Here is a 25,970-nt window from a genome sequence, read left to right as displayed (position 1 = left end):
AGATCTTTGATATGTGGTTTTAATTACTATAACAATTTTCTAAAATTTTCCTAAAAACTTAAATGTGATATCGACGTAAAGGTTCAATATTAAATAGATAATAAAAGAAATCAAGTTCATAACGCCTTACTTTTAGTACGATCATAACGTGCTAAAAGTTAAGGTGTTACAATTTTTATCCTCAAACTTTTTATTTTTATAAAGTATAAAAAAAAACTTTCTATATTTATATTTTTTTAATATTTTTTAATTGCACTTTCGCCCTCCTTCTCTTCTAATTTACACTATGTTAGCTATTGGTCTCTACACTTTCCTAATTTTTACTTCGTAACTATCTTCTTGGATGCATTCCTATGGTTTCCATAACTTTTACTTAATTATATTTTTGTCCTTTAAGTTATGTTTTCATCACTTTTTAGCTCTTTTCTTGGTAAATTTTGGTCTTTCCTTCATCTTTTTTGTTTATAACATATTCTTAGAAAACACTACAAGAAAACAGCTCTATTGCCACGCTTTTTGAGCTACTGCCACGCTTTTGAAAGGTGACCTATGAAAGGGTGACGGTTGCTCTATCGCCACGCTTTTTTTTACCACATTTTTTTATGAATTGCCACTTTTAAAAGCGTGGCTGTAGGTGGGAGATATGGCCACGCTTTTGAAGCGTGGCGATAAAGAGGTATACGGCCACACTTTTAAAGCGTGGCGATAGCGAGAAATACGGCCACGCTTTTAAAGCGTGGCAATAGCCTTTTCAAATTAAAAAAAAAATTCTTTTTTGACTTTACCTTCATCACTACACAATATAAATTTTCAATCCTTTTTTATTACCAAACCAATAAATATAGTATACAATTTTTATTACAAGACAAATCAAATAGTAATTAGTAACATAATTTTTGTTATAATTGTTTTATATATTAAAAAATAATACTCAAATACAAAATAAATCTCGGAGTTTAAATTCCAAAACTAAAAACTTTTCACACAACTAGGGAGACAGTTCTCCTTTCTTGAATTATCTAGTGTCGACAAGCATTCGTGCTTTGAGCCAACAATGGAGAGCCCTCCTTGTGATCCTTTGTGTGGCTGCTCCTTGGAAAAGGATCAGATATAGGTTTTTTATTTTGAACAAAGCTTCCTGCTAATGAAGGGCAACTTTTTTGCTGAACCAGACTGTACTTCGTAAAGGAAACAACTGATGAGTCAAAATTTGACATTTTTATCTGAGCTTGAGCATTTAAAGAAGATTCACAAGATTTATTTTCTGCCAGACCATTGAAAAGTCCCTTCAATACTTGGTTTGCTGCAGCAGAATCCATATTTCCGTTCTCCTTCTTAATAATATCAACAGATTTCCTAGAAACAATATTTTTTCTATCACGAACATAAAATAGCATGTATGCCTGCCGATTTAACACTTCTTGCTCACTGACATTGTATACCTGATGCATTAGTGCGAATGGGTTAAAATGGCAATTCAATGACACAATGTTCATATATGATTGATAGTAGCTCCAAACAACATTCACCAAAACAGCAATTCGCAATTTTTTCTAGACATCTCCGTAGCTTATATTTATTAATTCATCAAATTTACGTGAATAAAAGAACTAGTACTTATTTATTATCAGCATGCACAACCTGACTCATGCAATTGGATATATTCAGAGTTTCTGCTGAAGATTCTAATGCTCAGCGTTTATTGATTTTCAATAATCAGTGAGAAGACAATAACTTTTGAATATTAAAAACAGAGCACAAGAGGAGATAGATCTTTTAAAAAGTAATGATGCTATTCAAGTTCTAGTTCTGCGAGACAAGATTTATACTTTAATTTTTCTTTAGTTCCTCCAGTCTAGAGACACTATATGCTCTTTCGTCCCACCCAAATAGATGAAAGAACAGAAAAAAACAATACCAGAAGAAAAAGAGATAGAAATTTGCAATACCCTATTGTCATCCAAGATATACCACGTCATTTGATGTGGGGACATAGCAGTAATAATGTCCAGAATGAGTGCTAGAACCAGAATGAACCAAAACCCCATAGAGAGAATACTTCACATCTCCTTCCTGCTAAAAAGAAGAAACTTATACACAGATTAAAGGTACTCAATCGGCAGAGTAAATATTTTCAATGAGAAACAGAGGGATCTCCTTTTAGCAAAAGATATATAAAGTAACATGATTTACTTATTTCATCTAAAAAAGAAATTCTAACAAGGTGAGATATTTTATGCCCACAAAAACTTAGCAAAAAAGAACAACTTACATATGAGCCACTGACAAAAGGTTTTAGGTCCAGAGCACAGTCAAACCAAACCTTCTTTTTAATCTTCTGTCCAGGATTGTGCACATGGAATCGCTTTAAGTGAATAGTTAGCACATAAGGTGCCTTATGAACTGTAAGCTGTTTCAGAGCCCAAACTTTCTGCTTGCATCTTTGACAATTGTATTGCCTCTCCCCTCCATCCAACCATTCTGCAGCAGTGAAATTTGCAAGTGCTTTCTGCAATGATTCTGCCTTGAAAATTTCGAGACTTAGATCTAAGAATGGATCAAACTTGTTGGAGCAAAAGGAACACTGCTGACATTTCACCTAAGAGAAAGCAACCACATAAGTATACGACAATCAGTCATTACAGGGGAAAAAATTATAGAGCAATATTGTTCTATACAGATCACAATTTATGGGTTACATATTTACCAGACCATTTCTAAACTCAATTAGTAATGACCTCGCTCACAAAAAATAAACCAGTAGTCAAGAAATCTAACCTGACTTCGCAGATGACCACCAAATATTTTATGAACAAAACTTTTCTCATAAGCACTAGGTGATTCACTTGGTACACCAGAAGGCAGGCAGCATTTATGCATTGACTCAAGTAAGTTGACCATATACTCATGTGCATCCTCCTGCCTTGTATTTTGGAAATTTCGTGATATACCTGATCTAAGGTCAGGAAGTATAAATTTCACGCTAATATGAAAATAAGTGATACTACTAGGCTAACAAATTATAGCACATCAAGTATGCCTAAGACAAGAGTTTATTTCCATATACTTAGTTCAAAAACCAAGTAAAGGAACAAACACACAGTGCAACAGGATATTTTAGGAAGGCAACCTAATCCTTATCAAATTTCCCAAAAAGAAACATGAAGGTGAAAAATAAAAGAAACATTCTTAACTGCTTATCCATAAACAAACAACTCAAAACATAAGGATACACCGCAGATTCCCAACCAGATCCTCGGGGGATAATGTTCTTCCAGATGCATGCAGTGCACGACTTACATGATTCTGTATTGCACATAGAGCACAAAATCCAGTAACATGGCCTACAATTATGGTAAAACATAATAAGATACTCAACACAGTAATGATTTCCTTCACATGCAAGCCCGTTTTCCAAAACTATAGAAGCACCATCTCCTCATCTCACCACTCGGGAAATATGAGATAAAAGTTTCATATTTCCATTCCAACTAATTTGAATGACAATTTATGCTAATGCACATTTCATTAGAAATTCTAACTAATTAAATTGTACTTCAAATTTCTTCCTTTTACCTTTCCCTTCCAATAATTAATAACAAATTGTGTACGTATAATGTTAATTCTATTATCTTCCCTCTATTAGAAATTCTAATATTTTTTCTAATTTATAATCAGGCAAGATCAATTCTTGTATGCTTTCATTATTGCTTGCTTGTGTATTTTTTACCGGTTTCATGCAATGATAAATATACTACTAGGCTTGATAAAAATACCCATGTTAGTCTTCAAATTAAATTAATTAACATACCTTCCTAAAACTACATGGGAGCAAAATGAATAACCATACCTTCTGTCTCAGTGAAGGGTCAGGTAATTCGAGTACTTTTGAACACTGCTTCCTAATTTTATTTCTCTTTTCAATGTCAGCATTCCTCTTCCTAATAAAAAACCATCGGACAAGGGGAATGGCAAAGAAGGAACCAGCATAAATCTGAAAATATTATCAATTCATCATTCAATCTATTGTGACAGCAAACCTAAACCAGTGCTAATAGACATTAAAATAACACCCTCATGCTCAAGAAAATATCTATTGGGAGCGAAAGAAGGGCATAAAGAAGCTGTCAAACGAATTTCACATTTTCAATGCTTTCAACTTGTCTCATATTTAATAGCCATAACAAGGCAAGAGAAGCATTCATTGATGTTCAACACATGATGTTTTACAGCGACACCAATTTGCAGAGTCCAGAACTAAGTCTATTTTTTTATTTTTCTTTTTGGGTCATGTTACCCTCAAATTTTAAGTCTCAAATAATATTTCTCTAAGCAACAACATCAAATCATGGAATTAAATACTAAATTTACAGCAAGACATTACCATCTAATTCTCAAAATTAGCATCATCAAGAATTCTTCTATAAATACAAAAAGAAAAAAAATCATACCTGAAGAAGCGGAAAGATGTCTGCCACAAATTTAATGAAGCAGGGGCGAGTCCTACACGAACGAGGGATGTAGCAGATGCGAGGCGGATGTGCGGTGGAGGCGTAGTGGGGGGATGTAGCAGCGCGATGACAAGGAAGGCAATGGTGAGGGTTAGGGCATGGTGGTAAGGAAGGCGAAACTACAAGGAAGGAGAGCAGAGAAGACGACACTGACGATGCAGAGGAGATCGGCGAGGAGGACAACGCTAGTGACGAGGTAAACGAGGGCGACCCTAGTGACGAGGAGGAGACGAGGCAGAGGGGAGGCTAATGGCGCAGCGAGGACAGTGTTGGTGACGGCGGGGATCTGAGCTCTTCCAGGGTTGAGAGATGGGAGTTGAGAGTGACAGCGTAAGATCGAGTTGAGAGTGAGAGAGTAGTCCCGAAGCTTTCTTTGGGCTTATTATTAGGGTTTTATTTTTCAAAAACCTTTTGGCCACGCTTCAAAAGCGTGCCAATAGAGGGCCAGGATATGGCCACGCTTCGTAACCGTGTCCGTAATGAAATTCTGTTGCCCGCTTTTGAAACGTCCCTGTTTCTCTCTATGGCCACACTTTTAAAGCGTGGCAAAAAAAAAACGTGGCCGTATCTCTAATCAATTGCCGCCCTTCCAAAAGCGTGGCCGTTGACCCTTTTCGCCACGCTTTTGAAGCGTGGCGAGAAAAAACGTGGCCGAATCTCTATTCAATCGCCACCCTCATAAAAGCGTGGCCATTGACCACTTTTGGCCACACTTTTAAAGCGTGGCAAAAAAAAGCGTGGCCATAGACCTTTTTTCTTGTAGTGAAATTCCTTTGAATATCTATAATTTGCCATTTTTTAGAACATATTCTTAGAAATTTTCTTTCAATATCTAGAATTCATCCCAAATGTCTTAAACATAATCATAACATTTTCAAATGTCTCTAATTGATAGTGCAATCTATACATTTATAATTCATTCTAAACATTCATACATCATCAAATATACTCGCAATATTCAATTTCTTCAACAAAAATCACATGTTTAGGGTTTTGTATGACTTATAAGGAACATAAACTCTAACCAAACTATTACTCAAATCCATCATGGTTCATAAATAAAAAATTTTTAGAAATGGATTACCCTTGATAAACCATCATGGTTGAACCTTATATGGATTTTGTTGACAAACCTTCAAGAAATTAGTATGGATGTGAAGAGAATGATCGGAGGAATTGATTGATCGGAGGAAAGTTGGAATCAAAGTCTTGAATTTTTCATGAATCAAGATCAAAGATGGGATGAACATAGCTTTCTCTCTCTTGTTCTTACAAGACGATAAAAAGAAAATAATGATGATAACGAGAAAGAGAGTGGCCATGAGTTTAAGTGAGAAGAAGAATAAACTAAATGGCCAAGATTTATCCTAAAAGGATAATTACCATGTGTGGTACTTATTTGAGTCTATGTTTTTACTTTATCTGGTCATTTGGTTCATATACTAATGTTTATAACACTGATATAATAGATATTTCAATTTCAAAATATCTCTAAAATATTTTGGTATAGTTTATTAGAGCAAAGAATACCAGTAAAAATTTCATACCATTGAATTTGAACTTGGTAAATATGTGGTTCAAAAAAGCTCTTTTATTATTCACTAATATAATATTTTTGTGTGAATAATAATTGAAGATATTTTTATTTTTGATAGGAGCCTCTCGTTAAATAGAGCCAAACTGTGATACACAGTTTTTGCAAATTTCAATTGCAAAAAATTTTCCAAATTATTTTATGAAAAATCAGGCTATTATAACATTATATTGAATCTATTACATAATTATTTTAAACATATCTCATAGAAACATTTTTTAATTTCTTAATTTTCTCTAATGAACACCAAATTCAACATATCCAAATCCTTAAGCTACAATTTTATTTAAATTATTTTGTTAATATTCTCAAATAAATTTCAAAAATCATATAGACTTTACTTGCAATTGGAAATAAATAGAAAACTAAATTAGTATAATATTTCTGTACTTATTATAGTCTCATAACAAACATCTATTACACATGATAAAATTTTTGGCGGTTTAGGAGAAAATACGAACCACATAATCTAAGAACTTCGCCATCAGGTAGAAACACTAGAGGAACAAGTAGCCACCAATGAGCACTATGCACTGAAATACTCAAGCAAGGCGATATCCAGAACTACTTCTAGAAATGGGGACATGGCGAGATCCCCAAATCAAAGGCTCAAAAGTCACAGGGATCACAGTTGATCGCAAGAATAAAACCACCACCAAAACAACGATGGTGAGAACTACCAAAAAGACTCCAAGTGAAGAAGGAGTAAAAACATGTTGATGGGAGCCACCCCATTACTGACAAGGTCCTAAAGGTCAGGTTGCCAAAGGATTTTGACAAACCGACCAACATGAAGTATGACAGCACAAAAGACCCCAGGAACACAAAATTGCTTTTGAGGCAAGGATGAACCTCGAGGGAGTGGTAGACGCCGTCCAATGTCGAGCCTTCCCAGTAACCCTAGCTAGCCTAGCCATCAAATGGTTCAATGTCTTACCTAACAGCTACATCTCATGTTTTCCTCGACATCTCAAAAAATTTCCTAGTACAATTCATCACACGAGACCCAATCAGCCTATTGGGCATCACCTAACGACTAGATGAATCCACAAGGAAGTACCTTAATCAATTTAGCAATGAATGTTTGGAGATCAATGGACTAATAGACTCATAGGAGGTTTTTGCCTAACCAATGGGTTCATGAATGAAAGTGTTCGAAAGTGTAACACCCTACTACATAGAGCTTTATGTCATAAATCAGACGTGGTGAGGTATTATGATATCTAAAAGACAAAATATGTACTTATGTATATATATGAAGAATAATTTTAACTAAGGGCCTTGAACAAAGGATAAACAGAACAAACAGAAACTGCATTGCACTTGAAATGTGAAGATTATAAAGCGGAAAAACGGAGAGTAGAAGAGTTAAAATATACACATACATAAACAGTTCCAACAAGATACTTATAGTAAGCTCCAGACTCGACCTGTGAAGTAAAGGCTGTCTAGAGAATATATATATATATATACACACACACACACACACACACACACACACACAAAAACATAAATACAGATTTTGGTTCTCCAAAATCAACCTCTAAGAGGGACAAAATACAAGTTTACACATAGTAGAGAATACTACATATATACATATACAAAATATAAAGTTCAAAATCCCTAAGAGTAGTTCTTTGCTCCTAAAGAGTCTCCAGCACGCTCAGCAAGGTGCCTCATGTCCTACATCAGAAAGAAGTAGAATATGTATGGAATGTGAACCAGAGGTTCTCAATATGGTAAAGGTGCTCGTATAGATAATAAATAATGTCCCGAAAAGCCAGAGACATTCCAAAACTACAACAATTCAAACCAAATCCTAGAATTTTCACTAAACCAGAATTATGGTGACCATGTCTAAGGATCCTAATTTAACTCTTCGTTTCCGGTTATCTGCAGACCTCCAATTCACCAAGTGGAACAACCCTCAGCTTCTCCTCCACTAGCATAAGGGATCTCTCAGAAAACAAACACAAACAAGACAAACAAGAAAAACACAAATATGAAAATAGATACAACAATTAGGTCAAGTAGCAGTTAATTACAGTTAAGCAAATAGGCAAGCCAAAACAAATGCATACTCAAACAAAACATACAAGTGCATATGATGCATGTCTGCCCTATGGCCGATGAGTCTCATCTGTTGGTTATATAGTAATAATCCGACATGCCCAGTAGCTAACCTGAACATTGTCTCTCTGTTGTGCACTAACACCTCAGCACATCAGCTGGCCATTAGAGGGAGAGTGCCCTATTACAATTAGAGAAAATACGTGCCCTGTCACCATTAGAGGGAATATGTGCCCTGTCACTATTAGAGAAAATACGTGCCCTGTCACATGCACCTAGCGAGAACTCATAAACAAGCGGGATCGACCACCATCCTTGCCACACTTATCACAATCATTGTCTTTTTATCCATTTCATTCTTAATCTTATCTCACTCCGTCCAAAGTCACTATCATAATCAATCAATATCATCATCGCCATAAATCATCTCTCAAAGTCTCATCATTCATAAATATATTTATTCACATAATTCACGTCCTCTTCATCATCATCTCGGAATACCATACATCATAATCTTTACTCTTCAATTTGTTATCTCAACCCATTAAATTTCATCCTTAACCCTCTACCTTCTGGTACACTGGCTTTAGACTTACAACAGGGTTTAAAAAAAATCTAGAGGAATGATCGAAAGCACACAAATTTCATTTCAGCCAAAATAGGGTGTCGCATACGCGAACTAGTGCCGCGTATGCGAGATTTCAAAACTTGTCATTCTCGCGTACGTGATAAACCCCAATTTTGTGGTTTATCTTGTGCTTAATTTAGGGGATTTTATCAACTTTTCTCACATTTATTCAATGAATTAGCATGATTTTGTAATTCTCTCTTAATTTGTACTTAAGTGTAAAAACATACTTTTTGGGCCTTAAAATAGCTAAATTTAATTCACTTTAATTCCATTCGATGCCTTGATATGTTTGTTGAGTGATTTCAGATTCACAAGGCAAGTATTGGATGGAAGAAGTGAAGAGAAAAGCATGCAAAGTGGAGAATTCATGAAGAAATGAGCATTTGGAGAATTGAGGGCCACGCGTATACGTCATCCACACCTACGCGTGAGTGGGAGTTTTGGCCAGCGACACGCACGCATCGTCCACACGCACGCGTGACGCTCGGCACGTAACTCACTTAAAGTGAATTCGCTGGGGCGATTTCTGAGCTGCCCAGGCCCAAATCCAACTCATTCCTGAGGCTATTTCATGCAGAATTCAAGCTTGGGCAAAGGGGGAGCAATTAGTTGTAGCTTAGCATCATGTATGTTAGTTTCTAGAGAGAGAAGCTCCCTCTTCTCTCTAGAATTAGGGTTCTTAGGGTACTTTGCATCTTAGATCTAGGGTTCAATTCTTGTTTTCCTTTAGTTTTTCTTGTAATTTCTTGTTCCTACATCTTAATTCTCTTAGTTTGCAGTGTTAATTTTCCTTTTATGCCTCTCTTTAGTTTTATGAATGCTGATGTTGGATTTGGTTTTCTTTAATGCAATTCATGTTTGATGTTCTTTTATTGTTGATTTGAGTTGTTATTATTGTTTCCTTGCAATTGGTAGTTGTTAGATTTTATTATTCTTGCACATTTATTATGCTTTCCCTTTATGCCTTCTAAGTGTTTGACAAAATGCTTGGTTGGATGTTAGAGTAGACTTTTTGAGCATTCTTGGTTTAGAAAGATAAATTAGGTGATCTTGAGTCATGAATACCCAACTCATGTTGGTGATCTAGAGTGATTAGTTAATATTATTTCCATTGACTCTAATCTCTTGCTAATTCAATTAGTAAGTTGATTAGCAATTTTGGATTGAGATTAACTAGTCCTATTTGATTTTCTTCTGATGTTGGAGATGACGAAATAGGATTAGCTCTTGTTAATTATTGTTATTAGTGACTAGGATAGAAAGTGTATATTCTCAATCCTTGCCATAAATGTCTCTCCTTATTAATTGCTTTCTTTATTTGCTTACTTTACTTTTCTTGTCATTTATTTTCTTGTCCCTTTTATAAATCAAACCCTTTGTTCCTTCATAGCCAATAATTAAACACTTCATTGCAATTCCTTGTGAGACGACCCGAGGTTTAAATACTTCGGTTAATTTTCATTGGGGTTTGTACTTGTGACAACCAATCTTTTAAAATTTGATGTGAGAATGATTTGTTGGTTTGGAACTATACTTGCAACGAATTTCCTTTTCTATTAAGAGAAATTTTAGACCGACAACAATTCTTTACATCAAATTTTTGGCGCCGTTACCGGAAAAATTGCAATGGTGTTATATTATTGGCTATTATATATATGTGAATATGTTTGCCTTTTGCTTCTTTGTTAGTTGTTGTTAGTTGTAAGACTTTGCTTTCTTTGTTTCTTGTTAGTTTTTGTTTTTATTTTCTCTTGTCACCATGAATTCTCATCACTTTGGCTATGAGTGTGGTTCAAACTATGTTGTAGGAAATAGAAGCTTTAATGAGGATTTGCATCAAGGATTTGGAGATCAAAGGTAGGAGGAGCCCTAAACTTATGGACAACCTTCTTAGCAACAACCTCCTCCGGTTTCTTATGGGTACAATCCAACTCTTGATGCATACCAATCTAATGTGTGTGATGACCTTATTGTGATTGTCAACCACAACCACCACATACACATGACCCTTTCCCTCAACATAGTCCTCAACAACCATACTCACGAGCCTCATACCACCAAACACCTCCATATGATCCTAACCCATATCCACCATACCAACCACCATACGAACCATATCTAGAGCCACCACCATTTCAACACTGATGAACGGATATTTTATACACTTTTTGGGGTTAATTTCATGTAGTTTTTAGTATGTTTTAGTTAGTTTTTAGTATATTTTTATTAGTTTCTAGGAAAAATTCATATTTTTGGACTTTACTATGAGTTTGTGTATTTTTCTGTGATTTCAGGTATTTTCTGGCTGAAATTGAGGGAATTGAGCAAAAATCTGATTCAGGCTGAAAAAGGACTGCAGATGTTGTTGGATTCTGACCTCCTTGCACTCAAAATGGATTTTTTGGAGCTACAGCAGTCCAAATGGCGCGCTCTCAATTGCGTTGGAAAGTAGACATCCAGGGCTTTCCAGCAATATATAATAGTCCATACTTTGCTCAAGGATAAATGACGTAAACTGGCATTCAACGCTAGTTCCATGTTGCATTCTGGCGTTAAACACCAGAAACAGGTTACAAGTTGGAGTTAAACGCCCAAAAAAGGTTACAACCTGGTGTTTAACTCCAGAAACAGCCTAGGCACGTGTAAAGCTCAAGTTTCAGCCCCAGCACACACCAAGTGGGCCCCAGAAGTGGATTTCTACACTATCTATCATAGCTTATTCATTTTTTGTAAACCTAGGTTACTAGTTTAGTATTTAAACAACTTTTAGAGATTTATTTTGTACCTCATGACATTTTAGATCCGAACTTTGTACTCTTTGATGGCATGAGTCTCTAAACTCCATTGTTTGGGGTGAGGAGCTCTGCTATTTCTCGATGACTTAATGCAATTATTTATGTTTTCTATTCAAACACGCTTGTTTCTATCTAAGATGTTCATTCGCACTTTAATATGATGGCTGTGATGACCCGTGACATTCATCACCATTCTCAACCTATGAACGCGTGATTGACAACCACCTCCATTATACCTTCGATTGAATGAGTATCTCTTGGATTCCTTAATCAGAATCTTCGTGGTATAAGCTAGAATCCATTAGCAGTGTTCTTAAGAATCCGGAAAGTCTAAACCTTGTCTGTGGTATTCCAAGTAGGATTCAGGGATTGAATTACTGTGACGAGCTTCAAACTCACAAGGGTTGGGCGTAGTGACAGACACAAAAGGATCAATGGATCCTATTCCAGCATGAGTGAGAACCGACAGATGATTAGCCGTGCGGTGACAGCACACCTGGACCATTTTCATTGAGAGGACGGATGGTAGCCATTGACAACGGTGATCCACTAACACACAGCTTGCCATAGGAGGAACCTTGCATGCGTGAAGAAGAAGACAGGGGGAAAGTAGACATTCAGAAGACAAAGCATCTCCAAAACTCCAACATACTCTCCATTACTGCATAACAAGTATTTATTTCATGCTCTTTTATTTTTCGCAATTCAGACTGATAATCATAATTAATCTCTTGACTAAGATTTACAAGATAACCATAGATTGCTTCAAGCCAACAATCTCCGTGGGATCGACCCTTACTCACGTAAGGTATTACTTGGACGACCCAGTGTACTTGCTGGTTAGTGGTACGGAGTTGTGAAAAGTGTGAATCACAATTTCGTGCACCAAGTTTTTGGCGCCATTGCCAGGGATTATTCGAGTTTGGACAACTGACGGTTTATTTTGTTGCTTAGATTAGGAAAAATTTTTCTTTTTGGTTTAGAGTCTTATATTATTGTTTCGGGTTGACATTTTTTTAAAAATCCTTATTTTCTCTTTTTAAATTTTTTCGAAAATTTTTATAAACTAATAATTGAGTTTTTTTGTTTGAGTTTAGTTTCATATTTTAAGTTTGGTGTTATTTCTTCATGTTCTTGTTGTTCTTGTGAGTCTTCAAAGTGTTCTTGTGTCTTCCTTGTGTTTTGATCTTAAAATTTTTAAGTTTGGTATTCCTTGGTGTTTTCCCTCCAAAATTTTCGAAAATAAGGAGCATTAGATCTAAAAACTTTAAGTCCTGTGTCATTTTATTGTTTTTCTCTTTCCTCATTAAATTCAAAAATATCTTTTCTCTTTATTTAAGTTTAATTTTCGAAAATTACTTTTAAAAATTCAAATTTTTATTTTAAAATCAAATCCTTTCAAAATTCAAAATCTTTTTCAAAAATCATATACAGAGTTTTTCAAATCTTCTCAATTAAGTAATTATTCTCATTTTCAAATTTATTTTTCCCTTGGTTTTCGAAATTTACATTTTAAATTTCTAATTATTTTATTTTATTTTATCTTATTATTTTTATTTATCTTAATAATTTGGTTTGTTCTACTTCAATAAAATAAAAACAAAAATATATCTTCTTTACAATTCACATCAATTTCATTTTATCCATCATGGATCTAAGTGGAAATGAACAGTCCAGAAGGACTCTGGGATCATATGCTAATCCCACTACTGTTGCATATGGGAGTAGTATCTGTATACCCCCATCAAGGCAGGCAGTTTTGAGCTAAATCCTCAGCTTATTGTCATGGTACAGCAAAACTGCCAGTATTCCGGTCTTTCACAGAAAGAACCTACTGAGTTTCTGGCACAATTCTTACAAATTGTTGACACAGTACGTGACAAGGAGGTAGATCAGGATGTATACAGACTGTTAATGTTTCTATTTGCTGTAAAAGATCAAGCTAAAAGGTGGTTAAATAACCAACCCACAGCAAGCATAAGGACATGGAAATAGTTATCAGACAAATTTCTGAATCAATATTTCCCTCCAAAAAGGATGACACAGCTAAGGCTGGATATCCAAGGCTTTAAACAAGAGGATGACGAATCCTTTTATAATGCATGGGAGAGGTACAGATGGATGCTAAGGAAATGCCCCTCTGAAATGTTTTCAGAGTGGGTGCAATTAGACATCTTCTACTATGGGCTTACAGAAGGAGCTCAGATGTCCTTAGACCACTCAGCTGGTGGATCTATACACATGAGGAAAACTATTGAAGAGGCTCAAGAGCTTATTGATATAGTTGCCAGAAATCAGCATCTGTACATAAGCAGTGAGTCCTCCATAAAAGAAGAAGCCAAAGCAGTGTCTACTGAACTTGGTCCTCCAGAACAAGTTGCTGAACTCAATCAACAATTGTGTTTTCTAACAAAACAGCTAGCAGAATTCAAGGAGATGCTACAAGACACTAAAAATGCTAATAAAAATATGGAGGCATAATTGGATCAGACAAAACAGCAATTATCAAAGCAGATAACAGAAGAGTGCCAGGCAGTTCAATTAAGAAATGGGAAAACATTAAATACCTCACTTCAGAGCAGCAGAAAGCCAAGAAAAGAACAACTGACAGAGGATGAGCAAAAATTAATCCAAAATCCCTCTGAGGACATTAAGGGCCCAGAGAGGAACAACTCTGGCGTTCAAATGCCAGAAAAGGATGCAAGGTTGGCGTTAAACGCCCAACCCACGCGCAGTTCTGGTGTTCAAACGCTAGGAACAGGCAAGGAGCTGGCGTCAAACGCCCAATGGAAGCTCAATTCTGGCGTTCAAACGCCAGAAATAGGTAGGAAGTTGGCATCCAACGCTAATCAAACTTCCAACCCTGGCATTCAAACGCCAGTGAGGGATTAGACACACACAAGTGCTGATAGCAACCCCTCTAAAAAGGCTTCTCCAACCATTTCTGTAGGAAATAAACCTGCAGCAACCAAGGTTGAGGAATACAAAGCCAAGATGCCTTATCCTCAAAAACTCCGCCAAGAGGAACAGGATAAGCAAATTGCTCGCTTTGCAGACTACCTCAGGACTCTTGAAATAAAGATTCCGTTTGCAGAGGCACTTGAGCAAATACCTTCTTATGCCAAGTTCATGAAAGAGATCTTGAGTCATAAGAAGGATTGGAGAGAAACTGAAAGAGTTCTTCTCACTGAGGAATGCAGTGCAGTCATTCTGAAGAGCTTCCCAGAAAAGCTTAAAGATCCCGGGAGCTTTATGATACCATGCATATTAGAGGGTGATTGCACCAAGACAGCTTTATGTGATCTTGGGGCAAGCATCAACCTAATACCTGCATCCACTATTAGAAAGCTTGGTTTAACTGAAGAAGTCAAACCAACTCGGATATGTCTCCAACTTGCTGATGGCTCCATTAAATACCCATCAGGCGTGATTGAAGACATGATTGTCAGGGTTGGGCCATTCGCCTTTTCCACTGACTTTGTAGTGCTGGAAATGGAGGAGCACAAGAGTGCTACTCTCATTCTAGGAAGACCTTTCCTAGCAACTGGACGAACTCTCATTAATGTCCAAAAGGGGGAAGTAACCCTGAGAGTCAATGAGGATGAGTTTAAGTTGAATGCTGTCAAAGCCATGCAGCATCCAGACACACCGAAAGACTGCATGAAAGTTGATCTTATTGACTCTTTGGTAGAGGAGATCAACATGGCTGAGAGTCTCGAATCAGAGCTAGAAGATATCTTTAAAGATGTTCAGCCTGATCTGGAGGATTCAGAGGAATTGAAAGAGCCTCTGGAAATTCCTCAGGAAGAGGAAAAACCTCCTAAACCCAAGCTCAAACCATTACCACCATCCCTGAAATATGCATTTCTGGGAGAAAGTGACACTTTTCCAGTGATCATAAGCTCTGCTTTAAATTAACAGGAAGAGGAAGCACTACTTCAAGTGCTAAGGACACACAAGACAGCTCTTGGGTGGTCCATAAGTGACCTTAAGGGCATAAGCCCAGCTAGATGCATGCACAAGATCCTATTGGAGGATGATGCTAAGCCAGTGGTTCAACCACAGAGGCGGTTAAATCCAGCCATGAAGGAAGTGGTGCAGAAAGAGGTCACCAAGTTATTAGAGGCTGGGATTATTTATCCTATTTCTGATAGCCCCTGGGTGAGCCCTGTCCAAGTTGTCCCCAAAAAGGGAGGCATGACAGTGGTTCATAATGAAAAAAATGAACTAGTTCCTACAAGAACAGTTACAGGGTGGCGCATGTGTATTGACTATAGAAGGCTCAATACAGCCACCAGAAAGGATCATTTTCCTTTACCATTCATAGACCAGATGCTAGAAAGACTAGCAGGTCATGATTATTACTGCTTTTTGGATGGCTATTCAGACTACAACCAAATTACAGTAGATCCCCAGGATCAAGAGAAAACAACATTCACATGTCCATCTGAAGTATTTGCCTACAGAAGGATGCCATTTGGGCTGTGTAATGCACTTGCAACCTTTCAGAGATGCATGCTCTCTATTTTCTCTGATATGGTGGAAAAATTTCTGGAAGTTTTCATGGATGACTTCTCAGTATATGGAGACTCATTCAGCTCCTGTCTTGATCACCTGACACTGGTTCTGAAAAGATGTCAAGAGACTAACCTGGTTTTAAACTGGGAAAAATGTCACTTTATGGTGAGTTGGTGACTGAAGGGATTGTCCTTGGGCACAAGATTTCGAACAAGGGAATAGAGGTGGATCAAGCTAAGGTAGAGGTAATTGAAAAATTATCACCACCTGCCAATGTTAAGGCAATCAGAAGCTTTCTGGGGCATGCAGGAATCTATAGGAGGTTTATAAAGGATTTTTCAAAAATTGCAAAACCTCTAAGCAACCTGCTAGCTGCTGACACGCCCTTTGTGTTTGACACAGAGTGTCTGCAGGCATTTGAAACTCTGAAAGCTAATCTGGTCACAACACCAGTTATTTATGCACCAGACTGGACATTACCATTCGAACTAATGTGTGATGCCAGTGACCATGCCATTGGTGCAGTATTGGGGCAGAGGCATGACAAGCTTCTGCATGTCATTTATTATGCTAGCCGTGTTTTAAATGATGCCCAAAAAAATTACACAACCACAGAGAAAGAATTACTTGCAGTGGTTTATGCCATTGACAAGTTTAGATCATACTTGGTAGGATCAAAAGTGATTGTGTACACTGACCATGCTGCTCTTAAATATCTACTCACAAAGCAGGATTCAAAACCCAGGCTCATAAGATGGGTATTACTTCTGCAAGAGTTTGATATAGAAATAAGCGACAGAAAAGGGACAGAAAACCAAGTGACTGATCATCTGTCCCGGATAGAGCCAGTAGAAGGGGCGTCCTTTCCCTCTATTGAGATCTCTGAAACCTTTCCGGATGAGCATTTGTTTGCCCTTCAGGAAACACCATGGTTTGCAGACATTGTAAACTATAAAGCTGCAAGGTTTATACCCAAGGAGTACAGCAGGCAACAAAAGAAAAAATTAATTACTGATGCAAAGTACTACTTGTGGGATGAACCCTATCTTTTTAAAAGATGTGCAGACGGAATAATCCGAAGGTGTGTGCCTAGAGAAGAAGCATAGAAGATCTTATGGCATTGCCATGGGTCACAATATAGAGGCCATTTTGGAGGTGAGCGAACAGCCACCAAGGTCCTCCAATGTGGCTTCTACTGGCCTACCCTTTATAGAGATTTCCGAGAGTTTGTACGTAACTGTGACAGTTACCAGAGAGCTGGTAATCTGCCTCATGGTTATGCCATGCCTCAACAAGGAATCTTGGAGATTGAGTTGTTTGATGTATGGGGTATTGACTTCATGGGGCCTTTCCCACCATCATACTCAAACACTTATATTCTGGTTGCAGTGGACTATGTATCCAAATGGGTAGAGGCCATTGCCACACCCACTAATGATACTAAGACAGTGCTGAAGTTCCTCCAGAAACATATCTTCAGTAGGTTTGGTGTCCCTAGAGTACTAATCAGTGATGGGGCACCCACTTCTGCAACAAACAGCTTTACTCTGCCATAGTCTGGTATGGAATTAGCCACAAGGTGGAAACTCCATATCATCCACAGACAAATGGGCAAGCTGAAGTCTCTAACAGAGAACTAAAAAAATCCTGGAATGGATTGTAAGTACCCGTAGAAAGGATTGGGCAAGAAGCTTGGATGATGCTCTGTGGGCCTACAGAACAGCATTCAAGACTCCTATAGGGACCTCTCTATACTAGCTTTTGTATGGTAAGGCCTGTCATCTGCCTGTGGAACTGGAGCACAAAGCCTACTGAGCAACCAGATTCCTAAACTTTGATGCCAAATTAGCTGGAGAAAAAAGATTGCTCCAGCTGAATGAGCTAGAGGAATTCAGACTCACTGCTTTCGAAAATGCCAAGCTTTACAAAGAGAAAGCAAAAAGGTGGCATGACAGAAAGTTGTCATCTAGGGTCTTTGAACAAGGACAAATGGTCCTGCTGTTTAACTCTAGACTCCGGCTATTCCCCAGGAAACTAAAATCCCGGTGGAGGGGACCATATGTGATTACAAGTGTGTCACCATATGGCTATGTGGAGCTTCAAAACGTTGATTCTAATAAGAAATTCATTGTTAATGGACAGCGAATCAAGCATTATCTTGAAGGCAATGTTGAGCAAGATTGCTCAAGGCTGAAGCTAGATTAAAAGCTCAGCAAGGTCCAGCTAAAGACAATAAAGAAGCGCTTGCTAGGAGGCAACCCAGCCATTAGCAAAACTCTTTCTGTTATTTTATTTTATTTTATTCTATTTTTCATTTTATTTATTTTTAAATTAAGTAAGTTCAATATTAATAATCTTCAAGGTAAAGAATCAATTGCATAAGTTCACAGGGCTACAGAAGGATTCAGAGCACAAAACAGCAAAAAGAAGCTCACTGGTGCGAAAAAGCCAGTAAGAGCTGTTTTGGGCGTTAAACGCCCAAAAGGAGCATCAACTGGGCGTTTAACACCAGTAGAGATAGCCATCTGGGCGTTAAACTCCAGAAAGAAGCAGCTTATGGGCATTTAACGCTAGATTTACAGCATCCTGGGCGTTCAGAAAAATGCCCAGTGACAAAGAAGTTTCTGGCATAACGCCAGCTAGAAACAACAGCTGGGCGTTAAATGTAACGACCCAATTTTCAATATGTCTAGATAATACCAGAAACTGAGCGCTACCAATTTGTCTTCCTAATTATTATCTATTATTTATCATATGAGCCTGATTCGTTGTTAAAAACGTAGTTAACTTGCAGGGTATTTTTTTTTTTGAAAATGTTTGGATTAATAGATGGAATCATTCATAATCAACTCACAATTGATAACAGATAAAACAGTTATAAACAACCACACATAAATACATCACAAGCAGTCAACAACATTCGGTGATTTAGCCTTTATTAGAGTATAGACTTTTAGTTAGAACACCCCTAGATATAGCTAGATAATATCTATATACATATATATACATACAACATCCCAGGCCCTGACCTATTCAAGAGGTCCCTAAGCTGGCACCTAGGCTAGCCTAGACTCTATACTCACCTAGTCCCTCTAAACTACTAAAGCGAGGGAAAGTAGTTCTAAGTCTTCAAAAATCAAGTCAGGTGGAACATCAGCAAAAGGTAGAACATCATCTACTACTCCTTTGAATGATCAGACATTGCCATATAACATCTCTCTGGTACCTCATCAAGTAGCCACACAACAGGAGTCTCGTACACAGGATTTAAGTTAAAGTTCAAGAACAAACGGGGTGTAGACATTGGCTAGTCTCACAGTATATACATATAAACAGGGAACGATATTCACCCTAGACTCAGAAGACTATCTAGAGCGGAATCCTCTTTGTGGAACGATCATCAACGAACTACGGAAGGATACTCTTGCTCCATCTAAAGGGGGAAGGGAGAGAGAAGGGGTAAGAACTGGGGAGTTCTTAGTAGGGTCGGGGTTATTAGTTACGTTCATTAATTCTATGTTGTTTATCAGACTATTAGCAGAATACAAAGAAGCAGTAATTAGAAAACACAGATAAGTAGAGAAGATAGAGAAAACAGATAGCAGAACACAAACAGAAGAATACAAGAAAATAACACAAGCGCAGAGAATGGAATACAAACAAGGAAAGCATACATTCATACCACAATCATAACAAAGGTAATGCGCAACCAAGTATAATGCATGTCTAGCCCTAGCGCAGGTAATGAGCTCATCTGTCGGTTACTAACCCGCTCGCGACATTATCCAGCAACCTCTGTCTGGATAAGGCTTTCCTGTTGGCAATATCCACTGCAAGCAACCTTTGTCTTACAGGGCGGAACTTATTAGCCGATATACGCCCAACACACTCACTGTAAGCAACCTCTGTCTTACAAGAGCACACTGATCTCGATACCTCTGTAAGCAACCTCTGTCTTATAGCAAAGCATTATAGTAAGGTATCCCAGGAAAGCATTCTCAGTGGTCGTACTACCATCCATCTGACTGCCACAATGCAGCAGATGAACACATAGATATCTCTGGGGTTGCCTTAATGTAACAAATGACCTTTCAACAGGCCCTTTACTTGTTCTCTATTCTCTTTATCATATTACTCTTTTCTCCTTATATCTCTTTACTCTGTTCTGATTACTCTTTTCTCTGTATCCCTTTATTCTACTCTTGTTACTCTTTTCTCTGTATCTCTTTACTTTTCTCTAGTTACTCTGTTATCTGTGTTTTCTCTGTTTAACATGTGTATTTAAAGCTTATGTAAATTTCGGTATGAATAGATAGTCTGTTCCAAGTATAGGTTCATTAAGTCTATACTGAAATAGTTTAACTTTTCATATTATACCTAACCTTAGTTGAAACTCAAGAACTAACTATGTTGCCCTAGTTCGTTCACTAATCTCTGTCTATTTTTCTGTCATTAAAACTTTACAGACCTTTTCTTCGACTTTTATCTTTTCTTCAAATTTTTATCTTTCTTTTATCTTTGCCTCACTAACATGTTATTACCACTCCCTAAGTATTTTATGAAGGTAATTATGAGATTCTGCACTTAAAGTTGTCTTTCTAAAGCTTTTACAGAAAACTGCCGTTTTCGTATTATTTTATTATTTTTATTAAAATATTATTTTTAATTAAATATTATTTTTTAATATTTTATTATTATTTATTATTTTATCATTAATTTTTGAAAATCAACTTACTTTTACTTTTAACCTTTAAAATTCACTTTTTACCACCCGTAACTTTTAATATTTCTACTTTTACCACCCTAACTTTCAGAAATTACCAAACAACCCCTAAAACACCAAAAATTTTACTTCCTTGCCCTTTTTAAGATCTAAGGCCCGTTCTTCATTGTTCTTCATCACACTCAAAGTATTCTTCATGTTCTTCATAAATTCTTCAGATTCTTTCTCTGTTTTTACCAATTTTTCAGTCTTTTCAGCAACCGATTTTTACCATAATTCAAAATAAAATTGCAGCCACTAAAACCCCATCTTTTCTACATGATTTCAACATAAATTGAACCTCAATTTAAGCTTAGGGTTTCATTTTTCCAGCTGCCCAAGAACATGAACTTTAAAGCTTGAATTTCATCAAATTTTATCAGAATTTCACCAAATTTTCACCAAGAATCAATCATATATGCAACCAATTTTTAGCACAGCCAATTTATACAACATTCACACAACTCAAACACAAATAATCAAGATTAATTTCGTGACACCCTACTGATGGGATATTTTCGCAGAGAAACGAATTTCTCCAAAACACCCAAATCTAACCGGCAAGTGCACCGGGTCGCATCAAGTAATAATAACTCACGGGAGTGAGGTCAATCCCACAGGGATTGAAGGATTGAGCAATTTTAGTTTAGTGGTTGATTTAGTCAAGCGAATCAAGATTTGGTTGAGTGATTTGTGATTTGCAGAATTTAAATTGCTTGGAAAGTAAAGGGAATGGGTAATTGGCATGAAAGTAAAGAGAACTGAAAATTATAGTGCTGAATCTTAAAGAACAAGAAATTAAATGGCAGAAACTTAGAACGCAAGAAATGTAAATTGCGGAATCTTAAAGTGCAAGAAATGTAAATGGCTTGAATTGTAAAGGGAATTGGGAATTGGATTTGCAGAATTTAAACAAGGAAAAGTAAATTGCAACAAACAGAGAAGTAAAGGATGAATGGAAATTGAACCGGATCTTAAAACAGAATTTTAAATGAGCATGAAAACCGTAAACAGGGAATGGGAAGTGGGAAATCCAGATCTCAGGACCCAAGAGACTAGAAAACCAAGTCTAGATCTCAATCCCTTCCTAGATCCAACAAGAACAATTGCAAAGGAAATGTAGATTGCAAAGAAAGTAGATGAAAAGCAATTAACCGAAACCGAATTCAATTGTGCAGTAAAATAAAGCAGAGAGGTCTCAGGATGAGATTGAAACAGAATTTCTTCAATTCTCCAACCCAAGATCCAAGACAATTGTAATTGAAATTCAAGACAAGAAAACTAAGAGGAAGGGAATTCAATTCTCCTTCCCCGAGACTTAGAAATTAAAATTCACTCAACACCAAAAGCTTTCCGAAAACTCTCTATGAAAACTCCAAAAAAAAAGCTCCTCTAAAACTTAAATTCTAATCTATTTATACTCTTTCTTCAAATGGTCTTCAAGCCTTCAATTGGGCCTTTGCTTTTGGTGGAATTGGGTTGAGAGAGGCCTTGGTTAATTGCTCTTGGAGTTTGGAGAAGAACCGATTTGAACCGGGTTGGAATCATGAAAGCTTGAGTAAAAGTTGGAGTAAAAGTTAGGGTCTAACTTTTGCTCCAACTTTTCACATCAGCACCCTTGTTTTGCTGATACCAACGTTGGGGCAAAAGTTAGGGGTCTAACTTTTGCTCCAACGTTGGCCTCCCCTTAGTTATTCATGGCGCCAACGTTAGCCAGAAAGTTAGGGGCTAACGTTGGCGCAAACTTTTGCTAGCCCAGGGAGTTTTTCAGGCACCAACGTTAGCCAAAAAGTTAGGGGCTAACGTTGGCACAAACTTTTGGTGCATCCAGGGAGTGTTTTTCATGCCAAAAGTTAGCCAAAAAGTTAGGGGTCTAACTTTTGGTCCAGCTTTTGCCCAAAAGTTAGCCAGAAAGTTAGGGGCTAACTTTTGCTCCAGCTTTTGCCCAAAAGTTAGCCAAAAAGTTAGGGGCTAACTTTTGCTCTAGCTTTTGCCCAAAAGTTAGCCAAAAAGTTAGGGGCTAACTTTTGGTCCAGCTTTTGCTTCCTGGTTCATAATTAATCCAAGACTCAAGTCATTCCTCCTAGCCATTCCTTCTTGCATCAACCTTTCTCCAAGCTTTCTTCACCTATCATTAATCAACCAAACACATCAAAGCTATGCTCGAAATCATGAGATATTCATTCTTTCATAATATATGACAATTATAGCATAAAACCTCATGAAATAGCATGAATTCATACATGGTTGACTAAATCAAAGGAAACATGAAAATCTACCTAATTGGCTTGCTTTTGGCTCAAGAAAGTGCATAATTCTATTGAAAACAAAAGAAAAAGGCTAGTGAAACTAGGCTAAGATGACTTGTCATCACAACACCAAACTTAAAGCTTGCTTGTCCCCAAGCAAGAAATGAATTATGCTCAAAGGTTCTTTCATTTAAGATGGATTGAAGAACAACTTGTCAGGTCCTGTGAGTGAAGTGATCAAGTAACAGTGGGGTAAATTCTAAATCATATGCTCATGCAAGGGCTTCAGTGCTTACTAGTCCTCACATATTGGGAGTCTTAGGTCTTAGGATTTTCATCCAAATGGTATCATGGAGATCTCTTTATATGTAGTCACCTTGAAGCAGCTTATAGTTTCTTTGCTTTGGCCTTGACTCTAAGTGTCATGTCTCAAAGCGGCTCTTTAAATAAGCTTTCAATCAATACTCCTAAACTAGTTGGTTTTAAGGTATTAGGTGTTGAAGCACCCCTAAGGATTTACTTGCTCAAGCCTCTTTCTTTGACACAACTCAACCACAAGCATTTTACTAGGCTAACAACTCTTTGAGTCATTATTTCTTCTTTCTTTTCTGCCTAGTAATTGATGCTCAGAGCCTTGGGCCATGTTATTTTTGTCTTTGTATTTTCTTTTCTTTCTTTTGTTTTGTTTGCTGCTTCTTGGATCAATAGATTTTTGAGAATCTCCACAATACTTCTTTGAACTTCATGTCTTGCCTATGAGCTCCCATGCAAGTTTTCACAAGCATGCAACCTCAATACATAATCATACAACTAGAACCACCACTTCTCCTAATCTTTTGCTTTCCTCAAAATTGTTTAATTCCTCAATCCTTCTTTTCAAAGAACTTTCATGTGATGCAATTTTTGAACATTGAGTGCAAACAAGTTTTGAAGAGAAAAATGTTGTGAATGATCAAGCATCTTGCTTATTGAATTGCAGAAAAATTATACTAGACAGAAGGACAGATAAGGGTATGATAGTACTTTCAATCATAGCAGTGTTTGATGTAAAACAATTACTTAACAATACAACCTTTTGGAGTTCACTTGCTTTCCTTCTTCTCATCATCATCATTGCTGGCCTTCACATTCATCTTTCATCTCTTTGGTTGATGATGCTTAATCTCTCCAAAAGTTTGTATGGTACTCTGCAGTGATATTGAAAGTTGCTTGTTCCCCAAGCACTTAGAAACAATGGTTAGCATGCATGATTTATTTGTGGGCTTTTGAACTTACTTTGGTGTGGGAACACCAAACTTAGTACCTTGCCAATGGTTCTCATGCATCAGATTAACCATGTGTAAAACTCTTTTTTTTTCTTTTTTAAAAGTGATAAAACTGAAAACTAAAGAATAGCAAAATAGTTGACTAGTTTATCTAACTGCTTGAAGCTAGCATTATGCAGAAGGTGAGAATATGTTTTATGATGAAATTTTGGTGGAACACCAAACTTAGAATCCTTCATTCTCCCTTAGATTGTTTTGGTGTGCAACACCAAACTTAGCTTCTTGCAATATAGATAAAACTAAGTAACCTTTTTATTGAAATAGCTATGAAAAGAAAGTTACCTCAGGTTGGGTTGCCTCCCAACAAAGCGCTTCTTTATTGTCACTAGCTTGACATCCTTCATTCTTTGATCATGGAGGCTGAAAATCATAGTGCCTCAGCTTTTCTCCTCTCACTATGGACTTCCTTCCGGTCTCCTCCATTTCTTGGTGCCCTTCTTCAGAAATTCCAGAGGTGGAGAACTCTCTCCTGGTTCATGTCATACAACCAAAATAGCAAAGATGCACAGAGCATTCTGTAGCTTGAGTGCAGTGGGGGTTAGTAGAGACAAAGTCTCAAACAATTAGTGTGCAAGTCAAAGATTAAAGAAACAGAAAAGAAAAAATGCTTGATCTAGATCACCACCTCACTTAATCATTGTCAATCTAATCAATCCCCGGCAACGGCGCCAAAAACTTGATGGGATATTTTCACAGAGAAACGAATTTCTCCAAAACACCCAAATCTAACCGGCAAGTGCACCGGGTCGCATCAAGTAATAATAACTCACGGGAGTGAGGTCAATCCCACAGGGATTGAAGGATTGAGCAATTTTAGTTTAGTGGTTGATTTAGTCAAGCGAATCAAGATTTGGTTGAGTGATTTGTGATTTGCAGAATTTAAATTGCTTGGAAAGTAAAGGGAATGGGTAATTGGCATGAAAGTAAAGAGAACTGAAAATTATAGTGCTGAATCTTAAAGAACAAGAAATTAAATGGCAGAAACTTAGAACGCAAGAAATGTAAATTGCGGAATCTTAAAGTGCAAGAAATGTAAATGGCTTGAATTGTAAAGGGAATTGGGAATTGGATTTGCAGAATTTAAACAAGGAAAAGTAAATTGCAACAAACAGAGAAGTAAAGGATGAATGGAAATTGAACCGGATCTTAAAACAGAATTTTAAATGAGCATGAAAACCGTAAACAGGGAATGGGAAGTGGGAAATCCAGATCTCAGGACCCAAGAGACTAGAAAACCAAGTCTAGATCTCAATCCCTTCCTAGATCCAACAAGAACAATTGCAAAGGAAATGTAGATTGCAAAGAAAGTAGATGAAAAGCAATTAACCGAAACCGAATTCAATTGTGCAGTAAAATAAAGCAGAGAGGTCTCAGGATGAGATTGAAACAGAATTTCTTCAATTCTCCAACCCAAGATCCAAGACAATTGTAATTGAAATTCAAGACAAGAAAACTAAGAGGAAGGGAATTCAATTCTCCTTCCCCGAGACTTAGAAATTAAAATTCACTCAACAC

The 25,970-nt window shown here is 37.1% G+C and overlaps 1 protein-coding gene and 1 long non-coding RNA gene across 2 annotated transcripts; both read right to left on the bottom strand.

The window, feature by feature from the left end:
* Positions 1-803: 803 nt before the first annotated feature.
* On the bottom strand, positions 804-3,780 carry LOC112730057 (ubiquitin carboxyl-terminal hydrolase 23). The gene is given in 7 exon segments (XM_072208274.1): positions 804-1,442; positions 1,950-1,977; positions 1,979-2,073; positions 2,273-2,599; positions 2,779-2,951; positions 3,234-3,344; positions 3,777-3,780. Coding segments are annotated over 7 exon segments (1,161 nt in total). The 3' UTR covers positions 804-1,019.
* A 126-nt stretch (positions 3,781-3,906) lies between these two features.
* LOC140177199 (uncharacterized) lies at positions 3,907-5,733 on the bottom strand. The gene is made up of 2 exons (XR_011869018.1): positions 5,596-5,733; positions 3,907-3,994 (listed from the first exon to the last, which is right to left on the bottom strand). It is a non-coding gene; the product is annotated as an uncharacterized lncRNA (long non-coding RNA).
* Positions 5,734-25,970: the final 20,237 nt, after the last annotated feature.

The sequence above is a fragment of the Arachis hypogaea genome, chromosome 12, assembly GCF_003086295.3.
Source record: "Arachis hypogaea cultivar Tifrunner chromosome 12, arahy.Tifrunner.gnm2.J5K5, whole genome shotgun sequence".
Taxonomy (NCBI): domain Eukaryota; kingdom Viridiplantae; phylum Streptophyta; class Magnoliopsida; order Fabales; family Fabaceae; genus Arachis; species Arachis hypogaea.
The sequence above is the reverse complement of the archived record's forward strand: the minus strand, read 5'-3'. Positions and strand labels throughout refer to the sequence as shown.